The 26,432-nt window shown below is 36.4% G+C and overlaps 1 protein-coding gene across 1 annotated transcript in view; it reads left to right on the top strand.

Annotated features, from left to right (window-relative positions):
* The window catches only part of doc2b (double C2-like domains, beta), a 126,803-nt gene that overhangs the window by 75,353 nt on the left and 25,018 nt on the right, over nucleotides 1-26,432 (top strand). Inside the window, exons 3-4 of the mRNA XM_062433450.1 lie at nucleotides 11,543-11,617; nucleotides 24,742-24,851. Coding sequence (XP_062289434.1) covers nucleotides 11,543-11,617; nucleotides 24,742-24,851 — 185 coding nt within the window. The remainder of the gene's footprint in view (nucleotides 1-11,542; nucleotides 11,618-24,741; nucleotides 24,852-26,432) is intronic.

Here is a 26,432-nt window from a genome sequence, read left to right as displayed (position 1 = left end):
TGAGGTGTTTACATGTTGTGCATATTGTAACTTCTATGCTATTTTTTCTGCCTCTGTCTGGGAACTAAGTGAAGTGAAGTGAAGTTTTGTGGGCATTAATATCTGCAGAAGTTATCCTCGTCTTTCTTAAAATCCCTGTGCAGCACCAATAGCAGCACAGTGATTCAAAGCAGGTTTTGTAACTCTGGCAAGTGTAATTATTGTCACAAATTGCAATTATTGCAACTGCAAATTACATTTTAACACCAAATTTAAACAAGTGAAAAAACAAATGAGTGGTGATGTTTTCTTGAAAATTAATATATCAACAGACCATTAAAATTTACAGTTTTAATCATTTTGTCCTCCCAGACTATTTCCACAGAAAAAATTTGCGCAGTGCTCTGAGCTGTATAATACAAACTGTCTCTGAATGTATAAGTACTGCTTCTTCTTATTTATGTTTGACTTTCCATCACGGCCTCTTTTCCTGTTTCACATTTGCATGTTTTATTTAATTGCTTCGATTTTAAGTTCACATGATCAATGTTGCTTTTCTTTTTCTCCTCCACCTTTACTCTTTTGCATGCTCTCATCGTCTGTGTGTGCTGCTGCTTTATATTTGCTGGAAAAACAGCTTCCTATCCCCAGATACAAGAAGGTAAGCCACTGAGATAAGCTCAAATCCCAACCAGTCCCCACTAATCAATACTTAGTCTTATCCAACCAACATCCAAACCCAGTGAACCCTGATTGAAACCACCACCAACCCCCAGCTAACCCTCCTCTGAACTGTCACTGTGAATCCAAACAAAATGATGTTTCTTTTTAAATGAATGTTTAATGTTTTGAATGTGATACTTTTTTGGTTGCACCTTACTATAAATTGTAAATAATTACTCACAGAGTCGACTAATTACAATCAAACACTTTGATAACAAATAGTGACAGGAGCATACATCGAACTGAAAGGTCAACCAATTAACTGGTTAAGCTGATGAATTAAAGGTCAGCTCCATCCTTAGATACAGGATGCTGTTTCACATCATCAACCAGTGTTATTCAGGTAGTTATTTGGAGGTACTGTATGTGCTGTATCATTGTACTCACTTTCCTTTAACTAAATCCCTTTTCTTATGCTCACACTCACAATTTCTTGCCTTTCCTAGAAAACCCTCCAACAGCAGCCCACAGTTGTTAAATCAAATAGCTGTAGGAGAAACTCCCTGTATGTATTCCCATGTACAACTGCACGTTATACTAATTCAGAATGTTTATTGAGTACGGCACGTGTTCACACTGTAAATAGAGAAATGAGAGATGTTTAAAAATGCCCACATGCAGATTAAAGCGGCTCAGTTAGTGAACTCACAACTAGGAAATATTTACAGCTGTGAAAAGTGGCGCAAAAACAAACCAATTAAACTAAAGTATTAAACCTTAGAAAAAAATGTACCAATCAAGCTTTCAAATGTCATATTGGCAGGGGTTAGATTAGATTAGATTAGATTAGATTAGATTAGATTAGATTAGATTAGATTAGATTAGATTATTTTATTCCGAATGTGTAAAACAAGAAAGAAAAAAAAACGAGAAAAAAAACAACATATATAAAAAAAAAAAAGAAAGCACAATGGTCTCACTGAAAACAGTGAACTTACACCTAACAGAAAACGGAAAACATGATGCAATGCACTTTCAACCACATCCGAAAGGGAGTGGGAAGAAGTCAAAACTTATTGAATCCCTCCTCTACTTCCTAAATCAATGCTTGCAACATCATACAATATCTTACTAATATATATTATATGTAATATCAATATATACATCTATATTTACTCTTATCAATATATCATTGCTACATTTTCAAAAAAAATAGCTATATACATACATACACATATACATATATACATACATACATATATTCATATATACACCTCCCCATATATACATCCACATCCACATATTTACACATCCATACGTAGATAGATATACTTACATACCCACACATACAAACAACATGCACCTAAGTCAGTTAAACACCTCCATCCCTGTACCTCATAAAAATAATTTCTTTATACCTCTTTTTAAATTGTATTAGGTTTGTCCATTTAGTGCTGCTAAATTCATGTTTTTTATATTCGCTGTTAAAAGTGCACAGACATGAGCTGTGTCCGAAATTGCCAGTAAAGAATATGTTGCTGCTAATAATGGTAACAACAATAATAACTTTATTGATGTAGCACTTTTCAAAACAGGTAACAAAGAGCTTTCCTGTGCAATAAAATACAAGGGAAATTGTAGAAATTAAAAACAAACACTAAAAATATCAACAATTCAACAGACTGTTATTGTAAAATAATATTCTGCCACTGAGGCTCATGGGGTTAACAATTCAGAGACAACTAACACAACTTCAGACGTTGTTATATTTACATTTTGTCATTTGGCAGACGCTTTTATCCAAAGCGACTAACAAGCGAGCCAAGACAATCAAGCATTAGAGGACAGGGACTCCAAAACAGCCGTGGTACAAACTCTCAAGTAGCTGACCAATACAAGTGCAATGAGAGACAGTGCTAGACAGAAGGTATGTTTTAATTTTAAAGAATTATATATATAAAGTTAGATAAAGTATACAGTATACGCTATATTATATAGTATACTGTTTGGGCAATCTGTACAACAAAAAATGAATGTAAATTATCCTTTTGTTGTACAGGAAATTATGCAAGATGTCGATCAAACTACAACTTTGAATGCTTTTTCAGACAATGTTTCAATGCAATTACTGATATCTTTGAGTATATTTAATTGTATGAACAAGCTATGCACTATAATATACACATATAGAAATGGGACACATACATAATGTGACCTGTAATACATATTATATAGTGTTGATAATGTAGTTTAGAATATGAAATATAGTAAAATTAATTGGGGCTCTTCTCTACACTGAAAACGTAGGTTGATAGAAGCAAATACACTGTAGAGAAAATTGAGTTTTTGACTGATTTTTAAAGGCTTTTTCTTCGTCTATGGTTTGCTGTAAGTGCCAAATGGCAGCTCTTGCTCTTTTTATATGGACGGATGCCAAAGTCATTGGCTGTTTCACTGTGAGAAATAAAAGTAAAAGCATGCACCAGCATCAGCAGCACAATGTCAAACTCGTTAACACATCAAACGGTTTAAATGCTACTTTGGGTCGTCTCCCTGCAGATACTGCACAAATCAGCCTGTCTGTTGTGTTTTTCCACCAAATCAATGAAACGTTATCGATGACGCGACTGGCATTGAAACTAATTTCTCCCAGTGTGACTATGCGACACAACCCCCCACTTCTACCCCTCTCCTCCTTAAGCCTCTCCATCATCAGCGTTGACATTCATTGGTGATGAATGGGACCCATCTGCAGGCTCTCCATATTGCCTGCTTCCATCACTCCAGGTTTGCCTCAACTAGCCTTGACCTGAGCGCCTCCACTGATCCCAGGTGGCACCTGAAATGTTAACCCCTTCTTTAGCACGAGTGCGGGTCAGCTCCCTCTGGATGAGATCAATGCCCCGTCTCATCCGTCCTGTTATCTGCTGCTCCCGGTGATTGATGCCTTCTCCACCTGGGTGCTACCAGGCCAGTCAGATATGGTAATGAAGACGTATGCCCTGGTGGATGAAGAGGCTGATAACACTGTGGAAAAAAGCCCCTGTGTGGGATATGCAGCTTAGGAAATACACATAAGCACTATTTGCTCAAAATAAACTGTGTTTTCATAAAGAGGATGTCAGTTTACTGATTTATATTATGCCAATGAAAGAAAAAGAAGTGATCAAACACACATATTGTATAGTTATCATGCTGACATTGCTGTTGCATAATAATAAGGAATTTTCTTGAACTACTTGCTGGCAAATGTTCCTAATATTCTTCACGGTTAATAATTAACTATTGACGTTTCTAAACTCAGTGCAGTTCACAGACATTCAACAAGAACTGTGGGATTGTCGAAGATTGTATATATCAAGAGCTGTATCTAACAAAATTAACATAAAATATGGACTACTAAATATGAAATCTACAGTTTCTTGTATATGCATAGCATTAAAAGGTGAGCAGTAGTAGACGTTTTCAGTATGTATGAATGAATCTTTAACACAGAATCTTAATCTCTCATTAACAAACTGAATCAGTAGTATTTAGTAGTGCCAGTTTAATTGTGCCATTATTTGCAGAGTTTTGTTAATTCTATAAAAACAAGCTAATTGCTGAGATCTCTGAACACGACATGTCACCATGAAATCTGACGAGGCTCGACAATGAGTCAAATAGATAGTCAAATAATCACAGTTTGTAAACTAGCAAACTTCAGCCAGATTATCTAAACCACTTTATTTGGAGGTAAATCTAACAGTGAGAAATTCTAGTAATCTAACTGCTCGCAAGCACAATATCAACATCATCTGGTCATGGTTGAATCAATAAATGGATCTTCAAACTGTGACGTATGTTTACGACTTAATTAACCCTAATTTTACGATGTTGCTTCCCAAAACATTTGTGAGCACAGCAGTAATATTATCATCAATATTGGTGGCCAAAACTATGAAAATATGAAGTGCAATAAATCAAACTATATTTTAACCATATAAACAATGTGTCTATAAACATCATTTTGGACTGAACTGAATGAAACAGTTTGAAATATCAACAGGCTGCACACAGGCAATTTATTTCAAATCTCAGACTGGAAGCTGTTCATTTTAAACTGTGATACAATCGCCTACTGCTGTGCGTCTGAAGCTTGATGTAACCACTTAGTACAGAAATGAAATACAGTATCAGTCAGTGACTTCAAAACCTGTAGAAAAAACTCTTGTTAGTAGTAGTACTAGTTATAAATATTTGGTACAGTCTACACTTAGATGCTCGTTTGAGCTGTTAGTGTAAACATTTCTCAAACTAAATGATCTTCAGTAGTTTATTTTAAGTAGATTCAGTTTAATTGTAGCTTCAGTGCACATCTTCTTTTTCCGCTTATTTTGGTGCCCAACGCCACCACACATGCCAAACCCCACTACACCAATTACTTCCCCTGAAAGCTGACAAGGAAGCTCATGATTCCCAAAAGAAAGACAGCTCAACATCATTTCACAGCATGTAAAGACTGTTATTCAAAGGAGCTGGAATGAATGAGTGTGTGTGAGTCGGGAGGTGTGTGGACACACTGATGCATGTTACCCATCTGCCTTTCCCAGTGGTCATTTTTCTCCAGCCCTCAGTAATTATGATCAACCGAGTATTCACAGTGTGCTCATGCAATCAGCAGCATGACGCATCTGTGTGTTCATCCCAATCCAACCCCGCACAATGAGCCTCCACTTAGATGATAGCTCAGGTGTTTGCTCAAGGCAACAATAGAGGTAGATGAAGGAAGCACATTAACCTCTCCAATCAACTCACATGGTGCCGTCTCAATAATTCCGTTGTGTGGAAAACACATTGAAAAATAACGGCTAAACATCAGCTAGAAATGTAACATTTCAGCACCCAGAGGTGCTTATAATAGCAGGAAATGAAAATCAATGAGCAAGGAGGGTTATAGTATTAGAGGCATGTTAAGCTTTGAGCTGGTTGATATTCCTGTTTTGGTTTTTTTTAGTACATAGAGGAAAAAACAGTTCAACGTGTTAGTATTTTAGCTCAAGCATGTTATATATAGCTGAATATTTTCCATGTTTAGTTCACAAAGGATGCTCCTTGAATAAGAGAGGAGAAAATAAGCAGCAAGATTGAGGAGAAAGGGTCACGACTGGCGAAGATATTGGGGTTGCAAAGTGAATGTTGACTGTGTTGTATTGCCTTATTTCTTTATATGGCACCAGGTTACCTCTGCCTCTCAGCTTTTTTTTCACTTTTCTTTTAAGCTTTGCAGTGAGCGAGACAGCAGGGAGACATAGGAGAGCATGCATTAAAGTTTGCAATAAGGTTGTAATCATTTACTTCTCAATAGACCTACTCAGCATTTCTTTCAGAAGCATAATGTCTGTTGTTTCCTTGTCTCAGTTTGTGTCTGTAATGTGCCACACAACATAATGTTTCATGGACAAAATGACAACATTTGAAACTTTCAAAATGAGATATGAATATCAAGCAGCTCGATTCAACCCTCTGGCAACTCACGACTCTGCTATCAAAACAGATTTCAATAGACGTGGCTCATTTTTCTTTTATCTCTGGCAGAAAAGTCATAATTTACCCACAGCTTTCTCATGGCACAAACAAATAAATTCCTTTGGCGATATTTTAATACATATTTAATGATCATAAAAGAAAGATGGGGACTTATGGGCATGATTTAATACCAAAACCATCTATTCATTAAGTTGGCATAAAACATTAAAGAAAATCTGGTAATTTCATGCAGTCTTTCTCACTCATATAAGTGATGATAAATGTAGTTTATTGACTACTATCTCCCATCTAAAGTTTATTTCTCCTGCCTAGCTGACTTCTTGACTAAACTTTGTGCAAACTGTCTGTGAGCTGATGAAAAAATTTAGATGAACTTTTGCTGGCAATGATTTTTCATAACAAAATAATGTTCACCAGCAATTACGGCTAATCACTATAGCTAATGCCACATTAGCTGGTACACAAGGGCTGGATTTCCACTGAGAATGTCCCCATGTCCCCAGTTTTACTGTTTCAGTTTGATTCAATGTGTTTATGGGCTCATCCAGTCGCTTTATCACCTTATCACCTTTTGCCAACAGGTGCCTTGTGGAGTTCTCTTGTATACGCACAAAGTTTATGTACCTGCAGTGTTGATCACCCAAACACAATATGGGAATCCTTGATGCCTAACAAAAAAGTTTGAAACCTGCATCATCAATATCCACTTTACTAGCTTTCCATCTTCATTACCTCTGCTGGTGCATTGCTGCTTCTCTTAGCATACCTATGCTACCTGTAGATCAGAGGAATAATGTGGAGTCAGTGGCATGAATGTCAGTGGCAACCACTTTTATGCTTGTGCTCATACACCATGCAGCGCAAATAGCCTGCACTTCTTTGTACAGCGTGTGAACACACATAAAACTGCCTTATCCAACTCAGTGAGTGTCGTTATCACCAAATTGAATGGCATTCTGTCAGCTTGGCACTCTGCAAAGTCCTCCACAATCTGGCCTGGGTCCAACTTCTTTTGCTCTCAATACTGCCCCATTGTGCTCCTAAAACAGTTTTTAATGCATTTCAAAAAGTTTAGTGACTGAAATCGTCATAAAAAAGGCAAAGCAGACCGTACTCTGGGTTTACAACTATGCTGAACAAACCAAAAAAGACTTTACTACCTTTTAAAACTTATTTTGCCTCTCCTTTCTATTTTGAACACCTGTGGCATTATGGTTGAATACACTGGGCACTTTTCCATTCAGTTTTATATCCGTGAATGCGCCTGTAGGGTCCTGATGGGTCGGCGTGTTTGATGCTCTGCAGGTGGCGCATTAAGTTAGTGTTTAATTAAGTTGGTGGATATGCAGCCATTGTTACCTCTGCTGATGTATAATAATGTTAACCTCCTAACGTGCTCCTTCCCCTTTAACCTGCTAAACCTCTTAAACAGGTGACATCATGGATCAGTGAAGGTAGAAAAATGTGTAAAATCTAAGACATCTCATACTCATACTTATACTGTTATTTTTCACTATAAGCTGTTACATAACACAATGCTAGACGAGGGACAACAAAATCCTAGAAGGAGATGAGATCTCCTGTCAAATCAGAGCATAAACATGTTCAGTCATGTTAAAGTCATGGATTACTGCACAATATGCAGATATACTTGTCTTTGTGACGGACTTAAATGAAATCAAAAGAGACCCAAAGAAAGTATGACTCATCTATTCAATATACCCTCTTGAACTGACTTCACTGGCTGTTTTCATAATCTAGTCTCTTCACTCTGGACTCTCGGTGTCCTTGAGATGCTAAATATATCTGACATCGCATAGGTGCTATCGAAATGTGGACATGTTTATGAGAGTCAACTTAAAATCATTAGTGTCACTTTGGTCCTGTTTTATGCAGACAGGATCTAAAGCAGTAGTGTTCCCTTATTAGAGACACAGTTGAGTGTGTCATTTTGCTGCCAGTAATTCCTGCTGAGTGCCGGGCTTTGAGCCGAGCTCCTCTATTAAGCCTGATAATTGTGGGTGTATAGATGTCATATTTGTTTTGTTTTTCTCTTTTTGATCCATTAAAGAAAGAAACTCAAAGACATGGAACAATTAACATAACAGAGCTACTGTATGCTGATAATAAAGAATTTTTCCTCTTCTGCGTGATGCCTGTTTTCAGAGATTTGGAATTTTAATTATTTGCCAGATGAGAAATGAAAGCTTTGTATTGTGAGATAATGAAGCCTTGGCTTTTTAAGCCTTATTATCCTTTACTCCATGCATTAATACTTAATACGAGTTAGAAAAACGACAGAATTATTTGTTTCAGCAAGCACCCCAAAACTATGTATGTGTGCATCCAAGTGACAGAAGCCCTCTATTGTCCGTATTAATTATGCAGCAGAACCATGACCACAACTTTCCCCTAACCCTTAACCATGTGATTATTATTGTAAGTGTGACAACAAAGGTCTCCTAACATCAAATATCTCTTCCAGGTATGTTTAATACATAAAAACAATTGCCTGCTTTGAATAATAATTTGTGTTAAATATGTTTTTTTTTCTTCCAAAGAACACTCAATTAGTCTGGTGGAGTGCATGGACCCACAACATATTTTATTTAATTGGGAGGACTTGTTGTGTGATCCTTTGTGCGTTCAGATTAGCCCCTCCCACCCTCCCACCTTCCTTTTGTTCACTTCCTTATTTGCCTTTTACATATTTGGCTTATACCGTCTAAGTATACATATTTACGCTCTGCATCCACTGGCGTACACTCCCGCATTCACACTCACGCAGACTCCCCTATACAGTATGTTCTGTATAGTGGCTGCTTATTATAGCTTCTTTCTGATATATGTTGAGTGTTATCTGTTGTGTTTTTTTGTCGACTTAACCCTTACATACTGTTCAAGATCCAATTTGATCCAATATTTACATTTGAGAGCTGTAAAAACACCCAATACACATTTCTGCCGGGTGGACTTTGACTAATGTGACCCTTAATATACAAAAATGGAAATAAATGCATCGTTATGGTTCATTTTTGTGCAGCTGACCTGCGTTTATTACAAAAAAATGTAAAAGTCACCATTCAAACATTTTGTTGTATTCTTCATATTCTATAAAATCTTCTCCTGGACCATAAAATAGTGATTTTAAAGGTATTTCTTTCTATAAATAAATAGAATACAGTCTTTTAACATTTATAAATGACTGATGGGGGAATTTATAAATGTGACTTGAGGTAGAGATTAATTATGAGTCAGAATATGAACAGTATGTGACGGATTAAAGGAGAGAAAACAATTAAAGCCCTTGTTCATAAAGTAAGAGGCAAGGCTAATTTTCCTGTTTCCTCAAAAGGTGAAATTTTCTGAGAGTGTTACTCACTGTTACAGCGTTGATATAATAATGACAAAAATACTCATTCATGGACTCTGATCCAATTTAAGCTTTTAACTCAAAAAGAGTAGGCAACCTGAATAATGTTGACACTGCATGAGGTCAAAGAAGGACAAACAAAACCTAAAAGTAGGTAGATATTTTGATTAAGCTGCAATTTGATTCAATTCTTCTGATTACTCTCTCTGAAACCCCCTTTAGGTCCTTTCACTTTACTCAGCAGGCACCCACATGTTGTTGCTTTATTTGGTCTTAGTATGAGTAACCTTTACATCCTGTTCCTTCTGTGGGTCTCATTGATTTGTTCTTCGAAGGAATGCTTAAATCTGTTCGCCTGCTCCTGATATTTTTTAATGGATATCACATTTTATGGAGCTCATGAACATATGTGACATGCTGAGCTGAATTTCATTAGTATTATATCCACATAACAATGTCCACTGCAAAATAAAACAGAAATTTTAGATGCACATTTCCAGGTCTATATTTTTATTTTTGAAACTTTAACCATGGTTAACATAAACCTCCAACATCATATCAGTATATAAATGACAGTAAATCACAAAAAGCATGTTATGTCATCTTCCACATGTGTGAAAACATCAATGTAATATAATTTGAGTTGCTGCTACAGAGAGTTACATTTGATACTCATGTTAACAATGTCTTTATGTTATTTTTTTGTCACATCCTGCGTGAGATTGAGTTTTAGTTGCTGTTTTATATAGAAAGGTTTTTTCCTTTTCTGTTATTTTTACTTCCTATGATTTCCCGCTTTAGTTGATTTCCTCATGTATTTCACCTGTGTCTCGTTTTACTCACCTGTGTCCTGTTTGAAATTATCCCTTGTGCATCTAAGTCTTTAAGTCTTTTTTGTTGTGTCTCTTATTGATTTCCGTCTGTTTTCGTTAAGCCTGTTTTTGTTCAGTTTGTTCTGCTTGGTTTGTTCATATCGGTTTTGCTCAGTTTTACTTTGCCTGTACCCAAACCTTATATAAAGACATATTCTTCAGCCCTGTTTGCAGTCTCTGTCAATCAGACATGGTCCAACACTTTAGTCCAGTTCTCCTGAAGGTGATTATTGATTATTGTGATGATAACCAAGTCAAAATTACCCTTTGACTAAAACCTTGGTTCATGAGAGCATCTTGAACTCAAATTAATGGTCTTAAAAGATTTGTTTGGGTGGTTTACAACCCTAAGCACTTTGATCCAGGGTGGTATATTTCAACAGATTTCCAGATTTTAATAAAGGTCTGAGGTTCAGTTTTATGTCCTTATATAATGCAAAATTGCACAATTAAATGCAGTAGTAGCCCTATCCATGCTACACAGAGAAAATATGTTAACAAATATTAAAATGTCTGAAATTTAAATTGAATAAAACAATAAAAATTGGCAATAAAACAGAAAAAAGTAGCACTAAAGGAAGAGGTAAAACTATATTATAGTATATAGTTATATAGTTTGAGAGAGCGCCTGGCCTCTGCATCAATTTTTACATTTGTTTTTCACTTTCATGGTCCCCCATGTGTTGAATTTGTTTTTATGACTCTATTAGCATTTCTCTCACACCTCACATCAATATCAAGCAAAATTTCTCATACCATATTCTATAAATGTACTGCACACATTATATTCCCCAAAGCATAAACTCTTTCTATTTGACACTCCATGAGCTTTTTCCTTTTTCACAACGCTCTCAATAAATAGTCAACTTTTCACCCAACATTGAAACTAACGGGCAGATTTTTCATGACCCCCTGACCTCATTAGTAGGGGTATTTAACATGACTGCCTCTAAAGGCTGCCAGTGGAGGGTTAGACTTCAGGATATTCCCTGTAAATTACACACATCCTGTATTGTGGAGTTGATTCTTGTTGCAGGAACCATATGTGGGTATATTTATAGAAGAAAAATGAATTAAACTTTTTATTTTCATAATTTCTGACTGATTCTCTGTGTTCCTTCTCCAGGGGCTCAAGCCGATGGACCACAATGGGCTTTCAGACCCCTATGTTAAGTTGCACCTACTGCCTGGCGCCAGCAAGGTACAGTATATATTACAGTATGTTAATTAATCAAAAATCTGGATTATTTTTTTAAACTTTAATTTTGTGATGGTTTCCATATCAAACAGTGTTGTCAGTGCTGTGTCTCCCTGTAAATTTACTGTTGATAAAGTTCACCTTTCCATAGTTAGCCTAGCCTAGCATAAAGAGTGAAAACAGGTGGAACAGCTATTCTGTCTTTATCCAACGGGATCAGAGGGACTTATCAGAACTTCAAAAGATCATTAATTGAAGCGTTTTTTAATCTTTTAATAAAGAGAAATGCAAAAATGACGATTTGTGGTGTAAAGAGTCACATACAGGAAGTTTTTAAGGGTGCAAAAACTCTCTGCTTCCAAGAATATGGCTGGAATTTCTGTATTTTTCTCCTGTGTAGATAAACCAGCAGTTAAATTATCTTAGTATTTTTTGTATTCAAAGCGTGATATATCTTATTCCTGTGTGTCGTAGACTTCTGTTATTGTCCAAAAACGATTAAAAACAAGTAGATGAGCAGCACTGCTGCACTGGGTGACATGTTCCTTCACCCCAAAATATTTGGTCAAGTTAGTTTGTTTAGAAATGGCTCCAAAAAAAAATGACAGGGTTAATGGTTTCAGTCTCCTGAGAGTAGTTCTGTGTAAGGCAGACGCCACTGAATGCAGCTCTATTTACAGCGCTTCACTGGTTTAATGTGCTACATATTACTGTATCTGACTTTGTATTTATGCTCTAATGATAAAAACACATATCAGGCCTTGCTTACATGCAATACTTTTAAATAGGATGAGTTATTGTTGGTTTGGCTCTGTATATAACAATGTGAGAATAGATAATGTTGACAATAAGAAAAATATATAAAAATTGCCAGCCTTTAAACACAATATAGAAAGAAAATTCTACTTTATGCATTTTCAGTCAGTCACAGCACGACTCTAAGTGAATTACATACTCTGACAGTCTTTTTATCAGCTTTTAAGAGTCCAAGTAGAAGTCTGAGCATTCAAGACTACATATATTTCATACCTAGTCCTTTTTGTGGTTTTTCTCAATGTTGTGAATAGATCCACATGAGAAGAAGGCTAAAAATCTATTTCATGATTCGGGGAGCACCACCAGTGAGGGTATGTCAGTGCAAGACTGCATCAATGTAAACAACATTAACTGACTGACCTAATGTACCAGCTTAGCAGCGATGCGATTCACTTGCAAAGACCATTTCCTCTTATCACCATGCTGTGAGCCCAGCTTCGATCTTTTCAGTGTCACAAGTGGACACACAAGAGGAGACATAAATTAAGATTTGTTGTATAAAAGCCATTAAAGCTCTCATGACTCTCAACATGTCAGAACCCAATCAGTGCTTTTCAACCAATATAAAGCACACATACTGCTTCAATTAGAGATGGACACGTATCTAAAACTCAACTGACGAAATGGCTCGCTGGTTATTTTGTAAAAAAGAAAGTGAATCCTTTAATTTGTGTCTGACAGCAGAACTTGAGGTTGATTTAATCCTTTCATTAAGGTCCTGAAATCTAATATGAGTAAATTCCACAAAAGCAGCTTATTTAAAGCTAAAGCTGTGTGATTATCCATCTACCGGACTCACATCTATCTTTTCTTCTTATCTAATGTCTCAAACTCATCTCATTTGTTTTTTTAGGACCTAAACTTTGTAATCGTTTAGAACCTGCTCTTGCCATTGAACTTCAGCTTTGACTAATGTTATACACCTGCCAGATGTGTGAAAAGGTTATGATTAATCACATGTAAATATGTGATTTACTCATTTTTTAATAGGTAATTCTTTAAAAGTTCACCAGATATCGACCTTCCAAAAAAAGCAGTAGTGATACCATGCAAGACAAACAGTGTGTGTCTACTGTACAATTAAAGGGAAAACACAACTAAGCGGGTTAAGTTGTGTGCAATAACAAAGCCAGACGGTCCACGTCAAAGGTAGGGATGGTAATGGAGGAGATGCACGCAGACAGCTTAATACTGACACTAAAATGCAAATATGCTTACAGCTCACATGTTACCAATTTCTGCACCACTAAAAGAAAAAAGTTGGAAAAATAAAACACATTTGCACTTTAATATGTGTTTTGAATGATACTCATAATCTGATAATGATATTTTCTGTTGCTGCAGTGTGCTGTAAACTCCACAGCTGAGGCTGAGAAAGTCTACAATAATTGAAAACCTGTTGATTTCATACTTAAATTTACAGATTAACAGACACAGAAATTCTGACAAATTGACTTCATACTGTTATACATCATGACGGTCTCTGTGTGACATTTCACTCAGTCAAGGCTGAAAACACTCTCGATCTCTGAACTAGTCTGAATTGAAGACTCTAAATGAACTAAATGAGTCAGATCTCTGCAGACAGATGGGAACAGTCATCATGTCTGCCATGCATATGCCACCCTTTATTGGAGTCTACTGTACGCTCAGCTAAACAATGTGCTGTGACTTTTATTGTTGCGCCCCATGCACCAAACATGGTGTTAATAACAATTTCAGTCTTTTCATATCTGACTGGAATAAATCACTGACTGCCGCCTGTGTGCAGACACTGATGGTTCTTTGTTGTGACACAACTTGTTTTTCATGATTTTTTTCATTTTTAAACATGGCCTAATTAAGCAGAATACGAAGATAGAGTTGTGATTATTAGCATGAGAATGCGTAATTAGGCATTCAAAGGAGAGAAAGCCCAGGGCCTGATGAGTGTAATGAAACAGTAGCATAATAATTGTCACGAGACACACACAGCACATGGAATAGGCCCATAAAACAAATCAACAGTCTGTCTGCTGTTGTTATGTATTGGATAGCTCCTTCCCTTCAATCGCTTCAATTAAAGGAGAAATCTGCCAACTGTAGACATAATTCCTGATAAATCCATCCTACAAATTTGTCTTCCAGAGCAAGACAACAACTAGTGACCAGATTGCTGCACCCAGAGGATGATTCAAATCATTTGATCCATGCAGGGAGAAGGGGTGTAAAAATAAGTAAATAAAAAAGATCCATGATGCAATGCTGTTTTATCAAAGATATGTTTACTGAAAGACTTCCAACAAACGTACACACCAAAAAACTGTAAAAGCTCTGCTGTTAGCTGTCTGAGTTTAGAAAATGTTTGTGAGCTGTCTGTTCTGCAGAGATAAACATGAGGAAATGCTGTTGCTTAGAAATACGTGTTGAAAATACCATATACACATGAACAGTAGAAATACGGTATAAAGAATTTGGAAGTAAATGACACATAATGGTGTCAGCAGTGATTCATCACCTCATTTTCCTAATTGGATTTTTTAATTTAATTTCTCTAAAGATAATTGCTTTGTCGTCACAATTTTAAGTATGGCTTCTGACAGCATTAACCCTGAATTAATAATCATTTTCATTGTTATGGTTCATTCATTGCTTTAGAATTACTGAATTAATTATTATGTGATAAAATGGACAAAATTATTGTTTTGTTTTGTTCCTCAAACACATTCAGTTGCTAAATTAAAAACATGCAATAAATGAATGATTGAATGAAAATGTTCTTAGTGTTTGCACATCTACACATACAGTATGGTTAAAGTTGGGCTACTAAAATATGGTTCAGATTAAGGAAGGATTATGGTCATGGGGGGCAAAAGAAGGCGTCAGAGAAATAGCTTGACATTTTGGGGAAAATACACATCACCTTCTGTCTGAGAGTAGAATATGAAGATCGACACCAGAGATGTAAAATGTCATTTAAGTTATGTGTTGGACCAATTTCACTCAACAGTTGGGTGCAGCTTTCTGGAGTCTTTTCATCACATTTAGGTCCAGGTTTAATATCACTTTATACAGTTTATACAGAGGTCAAAAAACAAACACTGCGCTTACTTAACTGCCTGAGATCGTGCACATTTAACTACTGGATGGATGAATTAACAGCTTTCTACCAAGAAATAATAAATTACAATTGTGTGTTGAATTCAAGCTGTCAATTAGTGAGCTCTAGACATATTATTAGCTGTGTTTTCTCCTCTGTACTAACACAGAGGGAGTAAATTAGTGCTTTTGCCATGCCTTTAATTGTTCGTCTCATACAGAATGCAAATTAAAGTCAGACCCACTACATGCTGCACTGGTACTAAATATTGACTTAATTCATTTCTTCAAAGGCTGAAAGGTTTAGCTCCACAATTTGTATATAATATTGTATCTATAACATTATTTGCTCTGCCCCACCTGCATCTGCTGCTACCAGCTTCCTATCCTGTCCCTGCTGATCAGATTACGAACTTTACTCTTTCTGTGAATGATTATCATGGTCGTCCAAGTGAATTCTTCCCCAAAAAGATTGTTTAAATGCACTTTACTAGTCTATTAAAATGTATTTGTGAATGTCTGCTCCCACCAGGATTTAAAATGGTGACTATTTGGGGGCAAATTCAGTTTATCCTAATGGAATCGCTGCAAATAATTTGCAGGGATGTAGTAGTTTGCACACATTTTTCATATCCTGTCAACTGTTAGAGCTTTATTTACCCTCTTAAATAACTTTTAATTGAACAACTGTAATTGTAAGTAGTCACTAAAGTCCCCGCTTCTTGCTCCACCTATCTCAAGTGAATGACACATTGTGGTTTTACTGCCGCTTTAAACTACCTGAAGACAATTATTTTTGGAGTCTCCGCAGTCTTTGCACTTCTGGAAAAACTCTTATTTCTGCTACTTACTTGGGGTAATTTGTCACTCACATACTGTTTCCCACTGATTGCTTTGAATTTATGTGAGTGGTTTTCATGTATTCTATGTGTTCTGCTATGGTGGCTATCACCGTAATGCCAATTACCCAGCACCATTCAGCTAAATTTAGAGACTATCAGAACAAGCATTTATGTGAAAATTATCATGGATTACTCGCCTGATAAATGAAAGAAAACTCTCCCCGGGGGTATGTTGCATCTAGGAGTTGTCTCCTTTCTCAGTAGGAGGCCGCACCGCACCTTCTCCCGACTCCGATATTCTCTCAGCTTGCTCCAAAAATAATCATTAGGTTCGGTCTGAGAGCCTCATTAAGGCTCACTAAAGAGGTCATAAGTTCTGCTTGCACTCTAATCAGAAGTGAAGTTTCACGCTCTGCTGCAAAGCCAGATCACAGTTTCATCTCCTCTGAGACCACAATCAAACACAATGAAATGCCTGTAATTATTCCAGATTAAACTGTCGATTACAGACAGGGATTAAACATTGTGTAATGATGATGTTTTCACAGGACTGCAAGGTGATTAACTGATGCACTCGATAAAATTTTTTGTGGGATTCATAGCTAAAGCAAATATCTGAAGTATTTATAGTTGGGATAATATTGAGCCACTGGAATAGTAATAACTCAAAAATACAGACAGGAGTTACAGTGTGGCTGATAAAATAATAAAAAATCCTGCTTGACTTGATTGTTTTAAAGAATAAACATTCAGAAGACAGGAATCAGTCAGTTTAAGGAGAGTGAAAGTATTTTGCACTTTGTAATAAGTCACAATAAACACAGTGTTTGAGGGGATAAGAATAAAACAGAATCAGTTCTGAAATTGATTGTACAAACATAAACACTTCATATTTTGAAAAGCTTCATATCCAAAATTAATATAATAATATCTTATTATAGAGTAGCAAAGGTGATTAACTGACTTTGTAAACCCTATCTGGTTACTACGTCATCTATCCAGTAATAACAGCAATACAATACAAATTTACTTTATATACAGATATATTATGCAGTGCATGTAAAAAGTGATGACTCCTCTCGGGATTTTACATATTTTATTGTTTTACAACATGGAATAAAGGAGGATTTAATGTGTTTTGTTTTTGTTTTACACTGGTCAACAAAAAAGTTATCTAAATGAAATACAAATATCAGATACATCATGTTTTAAATCTTGATCAGAAAAGAAACTGCAGCTGAGAAATAAATGTATAGGAGTGAAAGGTATAATATTTCTCTCTGAAACGTAGTGGAGTAGTAAGTATAAAATCCACCTACTTGAGAAAAGTAAAAGCACCTCAAAATGTAATGTTCTTTGTTACGTTCCACCGCTGTTGTTTGTTACTAATGTACAAGCTCAGCCATGACACTGGTGTATCTTTAGGGCTAAAGATAATTATTCTGTTTGGCCTTTGCACCTGACCTTTGACCTTTATGAGATAACCAAATTTTAAAAACATGATAGTAGCACTCACCACTACCCAATGCAGGGAAGTCGAGAAAGGTCCACAATTATGCAAATGTGGGAGTGACGATCAATTACACATCATCTGTCTCTCTCATACAGATATTAAATGAAAGTACTTTAAACAAACTGATGAGGGCTTCCCAATTCTCTATGATATAACTATAACAAGTGACTGTGATTTGATTAAGAATTAATTAGTGTATAATCACCGGAAAGTAAGAATAGCTGTGTATCCGTTACCTTAGAATGAGCCCTTTATATTAACATAGGAGGTGGGTCCTCTTCCACTTCGTTGCCATGTTGCACCACTGTGTTTCTACAGTAGCTCAGAACAGACGGACCAAACACTGGCTCTACAGAGGGCCTCATTGCAATCATTGGTATTTATTTATCTTTAAAGCCCTGGTTTGAAAACAACCACCATACGTATCAATGATGCTGTATGGGAACCTTGGAAGGTATAAAACTTGCACACATGACTGGCTTATGTTTAACGTCCCTCGAGCACAAACTGAATTTGGGAAATCAGCCTTTTGCTTCAGTGCACAAAATTCTTGGAATAACCTTCAACACAAACGAAAAATCAATATCCTGCCAATGTATGGACATTTTAAAACCCTGATCTCTAACCTACCTGCTTCACACTGTAACTGTTTTAACTGATTTTCATTTGTGTGCTTGTACTACTTTTTTTTGCCTTCATTTTAATCCGCTTGTAAGTCGACATCATTGTAAATGACGGTAACCTCAATGGTTGTTCGTGTTTAACTAAAGGTTTGAATCTCCCTGCTAGATGCCAATAACTTCTACACACTGAACCTTAAAGTTATGATCTCTTGCAAGTGCTGATTTATTTTTATTTTTTTCAATATGGTGTGAAGGTTGCACAAAAGCTGAGACAGTTTTTACTTTCTACTAACAATTATCACAGATAATAATGATATTAATAAAATGTAGGTGTTAAACATACCTTGAACCAGCAGTTGTGGCCTAGTTAAATTAAAGATATCTGTGTTTCAGCCAGGCTTCCTCTCTCCTCTCTGCCCATATCATTCAGGTATGGGGGACTTTTAAATTAAAGCTAGTTAGAGCAGAGATCCAGAGGTCCATGCAAAGATATTGCAATAACTGGTTTGAGAGTGAGGCTTTTTTAGCATGTGCAGCTGAAATGACATGTGATATCGATTGCTCATCTGAAGCGCTGTCCTCCGTCTGAGAGCAGGTGGTACCGGTGAATTATATCCCTTTATTGCATGCTGATCAAATGTGCAGAACAGGAAGCTCTACCGCAGGTTCCCTCTTATCAGATCTGGTGGACTTTTAAATTGCACAGTTAATGTTTAAAGATAAAAATAAGTTGGTTCCAGACTGAATCGAAAGGCTGTTCAAAAGTTGAATGAGTCAATATGAATGAATCTGCATGTTTACAAAAACAAAGCAAAGATGTTTTTCAGTTAAAGGAGTCAATTTGTGGAATATACTTGAAAAATAATTAAAAATGTGTAACACACTACACAGATAATAAGAAAATATATGAATAAAATGATTAACAAATATAAGACTGAGGCATAAATATGACTGTATATATGAATTTTGTAATGGATTTCATTACAAAAGTATGAAACTATATATAACCATACATGCTTATATATATATATGGAAATATGTGTATGTATATATTTCCACTAGATTATTATATTTGCACTATGTATATATTATTATACATGTTTAGTTTTTGTTATGTACAAGGGAATTCAAGTAATGAAAAAAGGGTTGTTGTTATAAGCTAATGCTTCAGCCAACACCTTTTCAATCAGAAATGGTTGTATTTTTTTTCTTTTTGATTTGTCACTGCTTTTAAGGAAGATGAAGTAAACAAGGACATACGATTATTTACTTTATTCATACATTTGTATTTGAGTTGCATGCGTTTAATGACCAAGATAAATAATAATAAACTTTATTTTTATAGCACCTTTCAAAATCAAAGTTACAAGATGCCTCACATAAAACAATATTAACAGAATAACATACAATAAAAACAATAATCAAACATAAATAGATGTAACAAAAAAGCAGCAATTATGCAATATTATTATAAAAATGCCTTCCTGTACAAGAGCGTAATTTAAAGCTTTTTTAAAATGAGGCACCGACTTAGCTGACTTGATACTGGGGGGCAGTTTGTTCCACAGCGTTGGGGCAACAACAGTAAAAGCTTGATCTCCTTTAGTTTTAAACCTGGACCTTGGAACATATAACAACATCTGATTTTTTTTAGATCTGAGGGATCTTGGTGCAGAATAAGGTGTTAAAAGTTCAGAAATGTAAAGTGGAGCTAGACCATGTACGGATAAGTTATTAGTAAAATTTTGAAGTGGATTCTGAAACAGATGGAGAGCCAGTGTAATTGAGCCAGGACTGATATGTTCTCTGCATCATTAAGACGTGAATAGTGAATTACAGTAGTCCAAACGGGAGAAATGAGGATGTGAATGAGTTTATAGTCAATTATGTGTTTTAAACTAAACTAAAACTAGCTTCTATCATTAAAATCAGCAGCCCTGACTTTATATCACTTCAAGGATCTGAACGATTGGAGGATTTGTAAACCAAACATGTTACATCACCTTCAAGATGCCGCTGCTTCATTATGGTTATTGACATCCCTGCCCACAAGTCACCTGTCATCTAACTACATTGTTATTCAGCTGATCACTTCTGCTGCTTTTGCCATCCTGCCAACAATCCACTTAGTAACTGCCAAGTGGTGCGTGTGAAATAAGCAAGGTGCCCTCCCCCACCCTAAAAGTTAGGAACATTTTGACCTTCATGGTGGATAGGAACACTGCTTTAGACAATGAGGAAGTTGCTTAATGCACACGTAAAAACATCTTTATATATAGATTTAAATACATTACAAAACATAACATCTATTATGTTATACGTCAGTGTTCTTTGCTACTTGTTGTTTTGTATCTACGCAGGAATATTCTTTTAATATTTAGCACAGCAATGCAGTTTAGTAATTAGGTTGTGTAGTGATATGTTTTTCCTTTGTTTGTGCAAACATTATGCAAACACAGCATAGCGCCTCAGAATGTATCAGAGTTAGAGTGAAAAATGACTTCACTTGGAGTGAAATTGGCCCGAGGAGGAAATTTGCAATTGCACAAAAATTACATAGTGTATGGTGCCTTTGAGAACAATTTCACCATACGCATACATATTCTGCACTCATCCAACACGTGTGAATTATCCTAATTTATTGGTTCAGTTGTACATAATTGCAAATCTGTGCGAAAACAATTGCTCCTCCATCAGAAACAGGTGTGTCCTACTACTCTCCATAGACTGAAAATGTGAACGCTGTTAATCGTCATTGGAGTCTGTTTCTAAACAAAATAACAGGCTCAAAACTCTTCATGGCAAAGAAACATGTCAGCTAGGTCAACGGTGTGGCTCAATGACGTGTTTTTAAACAGTTTCTGGACAACAAGGCACCTAGAAATAAGATATATCAGGCTTTGGATACTCACACAATACATTTTATTGGATCAATTCATTGTTCAATTTTTCCATATTTTTCTAGTCTTCATAAAGACTAAATAAATATACTGATATAAGAGTTTTACTTCTATTTAAATAAAATATAACTGAACTGATGTTGATAAACACGCTACAGGCTTGCTAGTTGCTGGTGTTGACAGGTTGAGATGGTGGGTGTGTGAGGAATATGCACTCTGACCTTACTATTTCTAAAAATCCTGGTTACACCCCTGTTTTTTGTCGGATCAACTGAACCAAATTAATCAGTATTTTATTTGTTTTCAGTGTTGGAATGTTTTTAATAGTAGCCAGTCTGCAGTATATAGAAAATGAGGCATGAGAGCAATACACATGACAAAATTCGCCTTACACATTTGAACTGGGAGCACTGGAAGTACAAGATTAGCTCTTTAAACCCCCAGGCATTGACCATAAACAACCTAAATTCACTATACAGCATAGTGACTGTATACCGTTAATATGTTCAGTATCTGCTGCACTACAATTACTCAAGACAAGATTGAAAACCTGGAAAGAAATTAAAGAAAGTATGAATAATAATGGAAAGTACACAAGATTCACATTTAATTACTTAATTAAATTATGAAATAAAAATGTTATTTGCATTTTTATACGAAATCTGGTTATCAGCTTGAAAAACAAAATAATTTCGATGCCTAGTGTGTGTGTGTGTGTGTGTGTGTGTGTGTGTGTGTGTGTGTGTGTGTGTGTGTTTATCACCCTTCCTGTGGGAATCAGCCACTGATTGAGGGAGAAACAATCAGCGAGAGCCGTATTACGTGGAAACCTGCCATCAGAATTGCAAATAATCACACCAGCTAATTGATTAAATCCAACAGAATCACATGTCCTCACCCATGACTCACAACACAGTATCATTGTCCTCATCTTGTCATCTTTGGTGGCGTGCTCGGAGGATTTCCCCGCGCAATATTCCACTGATAAAGCCGTGGCGCCTGTCACAGTCATTTTCATTACCTTGCTAGATTGCAGTGGATGCAACTCTGACAAAGTAGCAGTGTAGCTATAACAGTGGTGTCTGTTTTGATATTTATTGATGCAATTCTTGCTAATAAAGTCACTCACTGACTTTTTGTCACAATATCCATCCGCGGAGTGTTTATTGAGACTGATTTACCTGTCATGACTCATTTCTGTGTTGCTCAAAACTATATTTCCACTCTCTATTTTATTGGTTTTTACCAGATTCAACTTTTCCCTTGAATAAGTAATCTTACTGCATCTATACTTCATAGGGGTTTAATTGTATATGTATTCATCCCAAAATGCAGTACAGATGTTACAGTTTGCTGAAGACAATGCTCCAGGGCTCAACAATTCCTGTGAAGACTATTTAATAATGCATTTACGCCTTCATGCAGAACACTATTTCTACCTGGAACATATAGGCAGCGCACCACTTAGCTGTTGTATGCTCATGGGTGTATGACTTAGACAAGGTAGCTTAGTTACTGTGGTTACCCTGCTGCCAAAATCACAAACGAAAGACCCATAATACTCACCGAGTGCAACATTATTATTAACCCTCCTCCAGTGTTCGTTGTCAAATTTGACCAGCCGGTTTTAACTGCTCTTAAATTAACACAAAAAACATAAATCATCATCGAATTTTGTTTAACACTTTTAAACCCCTGAAACAATGTCTCAGACCAGTGGTTAACATGAGTAATTATCATTCACCAAGATATCATTTGGCTCAAAAATATGGTCCATGGCCTCTCGGACAGACAGAGAATCGCTTAATAAGTCGCTTAATCATTGTGTTCACAGAGTAAAATGAGAGCAAGGTGCAAATAAAGCTTTATTATATGGGGTTTATGAGAAGATATGATACATTTTTAGTCTGGAAAGTGTAGTTCGTGGGAGGGATGGACACTGAGGGGTTGGGTTGGATGAAAGGATGGGGGTGGATGGTTGGGGGGTGAGGGTGTTTTGGTTGTGGATGTGTGGGTGAGTAGGTGTGTGTTGGGAATGTTTTCTACCTGATCCACCCGATGGATGAACATAATATAGTCTTACCCATTCATTTCTGACCAGGAACACCAAAGGTGTAACAATGTTTACTAAACCACTCAAAATTCATTGAATGTGGTGATCAACAATTTTACTTGTTCAAAGGCCTAATGTGGAGGAACTCATAAGGCCTTCAGGTAATCAGATGAAAAACACAATATTTATGATGTATGAAAGTTGTAACTTGGTCAGATTTGATCCAAACACTGGAGGAGTGTTAAAGTATGTGCCCTTATCTCTGTATTTAAACTATACCACACACACTCCTCCCCCTTCCCTTGTTGTGACAGTCAGATTTAACTAACCCTCATTCCACCTTCGAATGAGGCCGTTCAGAACAACAATAAATCTGCATGAGACCGTGTCAGAAATGACATGGTCAGACAGCCTGTTGTAAGAACCAACTCTGAAAGAGAAAAATCTAGTTAAAAAATAGGAATGTAAAAGACCTGGTTTTTCCCTCAGACTGTTATTTTTTTTTTTTTCTTTATATAACCTTTGTTTAACCAGGAAGTCCCTTGAGATTGAGATCTCTTTTCCAAGGGAGACCTGGCTGAAACAGCATACCAGTTACTGCTTAAGTAGAAATTGTTTCAGACAGAACTGAGCGGCTGCATAAAGAGGCAGTAAAAGATAAATAAGGAGTTAATCATGCGAAGATATTCGACTAGAGCTCCGAAATATAAATGAAGAACTGAACATGTGCATGATACGTCCTCTTTAAGGTGTCAATTAGTGTCCACCTCTTCCCTTTGATTGATCAATATTGAATGTATTAATTTTCTATGGTGTTTGATATTTGAATCCTGGTGGTCGCAGCCTGTGACTCACATTTAAATATGTTGTGGGTTTTTTGGTTTTTTTTTCATATTGTGAATTTACTGCCTGACTGAATCAGAGTTCATTGTAACTATCTTTTAACTTCAGTGTTTTCAACACGCTGGGGTCTTTTTCGCTCGCTGCCTGCATGGCTTTGATTATGCCTGTCACTTCATGTAAATGCCTCCTGCTGTTTATATTTCATTCCCGACGGTGTTCAATATGCAGCAGTGAGCTCATGTTTGCGTGCGTGCCACCAGACGTCAATGCATTGACAAATTTTCACCAGGCCAGAGAGGCTTTGTACATTTTCAAGGATGTTTGTATAATTCTGGCAGCATGTCAATGAAACTGACACCTGAGGGTTGAGCTCTCTAGGGGCGGCAGAGGAAGCTTGTAGTTAGTCCATCATAATGTTCACTTCTGTTCAATAGCGCAACTTCTCCGTTTTTCTTTCAGGCCAATAAACTTAGAACCAAGACCCTGCACAACACACTCAACCCTGTCTGGAGCGAGACCCTGACCTACTATGGAATCACTGACGAGGATATGGTCCGAAAAACACTCAGGTACTCTTGACTTTGTGCCCTTTTACTCTGTGCCCAGAATGAAGCGGAAGACCTGAGATATGGAAGAAAGTAATGATGGAGAGGGAGGAGAACTTGAAGGATTGATAGGATGTTGTAATGTTGTACAGATTGTAAAGCGTCCTTGAATTGACTTGACTTTAATTGAAATGAAAGGAAAGGAAAGTCTCCCTTAAATTACATTTAAATACGACACTGTTTTTCCAGTTATGTTGCATTAAAAAACATAATTGCTGCCTGTACTGTGCTGACAGTTAACATTTTAATAAGAAGGAATTAAACTCTACATTTATAAATTGCAGTGAACCAGAGAGGGAAGAGGTCTGCATTGACAGCAGATGTACAAGACGCAAGACTTTGGCACCAGTCCTGAACTCCATGTGTGCTTAATTTTTAGATAACTAAGAAAACACAGTTGGCTTAGGTTAATGAAAGGTTGCGGTTTGACTTTTTTTTTTACTTGATTTTAGTTAACATGTTGTGCTTCAAGTCACTGCGGACTGTTTTCTGTATTAAACTAAAACTTATCTTTCCTTAACTTTAACTGAGTGCTGTCAGTGTGTCAACATAGCCTAAACATAAAAAGCTTAATATTGCTGTGGCCACTACTAGCCGATTTTATACTGCAAGAACAGATAAAGAACTATGTTTTTCTCTGAATGTTTCACTCATGCATTCAGTATGACAGCATGTTTGCAACTTGCCATATAGGTTAATTAACAACATTTTTTCGTTTTGTTGAAAGAAAACATAGTTGTTATGCTTCTAGAAAAGTGTATTTGCTATTGCAATTCAGTCGTAAAAGAACATGAATAGAAAGAAAAGAGGAAAAATGACTCTCCATGTTTTGATATGTTTTAGCCTTGGCTTCTGTATGTGCTCTGAAAGGGTTTAGGAAATAAATTGGACGGAGCAGTGATGTTTGACTGTTTCTGTCCTTCTTGACTCTTGAGGTAATTCATGTATTACATCCATTAGCAACAGCCATTTAAGCCCAAAAAAAAGAAAGAGTGATGCAGTTATTTATCCTGTGCACTCTTTTTTCACTAGAATTTATGACATGAGTTTGCTTGAATGTGTGATAGCCTCCAATCAGAGTAACAGTTGGGAAACCTGTTGTTTTTGTGAACTCCAAACATCACTCTTGTTAAGGTGAGACAGAGGACTTCCTGTTGGTTATTTGTATGAGAATAGAATAAAAACTTGGAAAAAGAAACTTCTACTTCCCTTGATAAATATGTCACTGTTATGCAACATAAGTGTTACTTCACTGTTCTTTACTCCTTTATTTTTACCAAAGTGTTATCACTGTGCAATCAAGTAGTGGAAGTAGGTTATGTAATCATATGCCGAATCATTTTTGTAGCTGAAATATGTACTCCAGTGATAGGTGGGCTGTATGCAGTAGAGGGTTTAATTTATCTGTTTGACCCCTCCCAAGCATCTCAGGACTGTAAAACTACTGTGTGTGTAGTAGTCCTACCTGTGCCTGTGACTTCCTCTTAGTGCATGGTACTCATTATATCACCATACCGAGAGAAACAGGTATCATGGAAAAAATGG

Source organism: Scomber scombrus, chromosome 14 (genome assembly GCF_963691925.1).
Source record: "Scomber scombrus chromosome 14, fScoSco1.1, whole genome shotgun sequence".
Lineage (NCBI taxonomy): Eukaryota > Metazoa > Chordata > Actinopteri > Scombriformes > Scombridae > Scomber > Scomber scombrus.
Note: the sequence above shows the minus strand (reverse complement) of the source record. Positions and strands in the feature narration are given on the sequence as shown.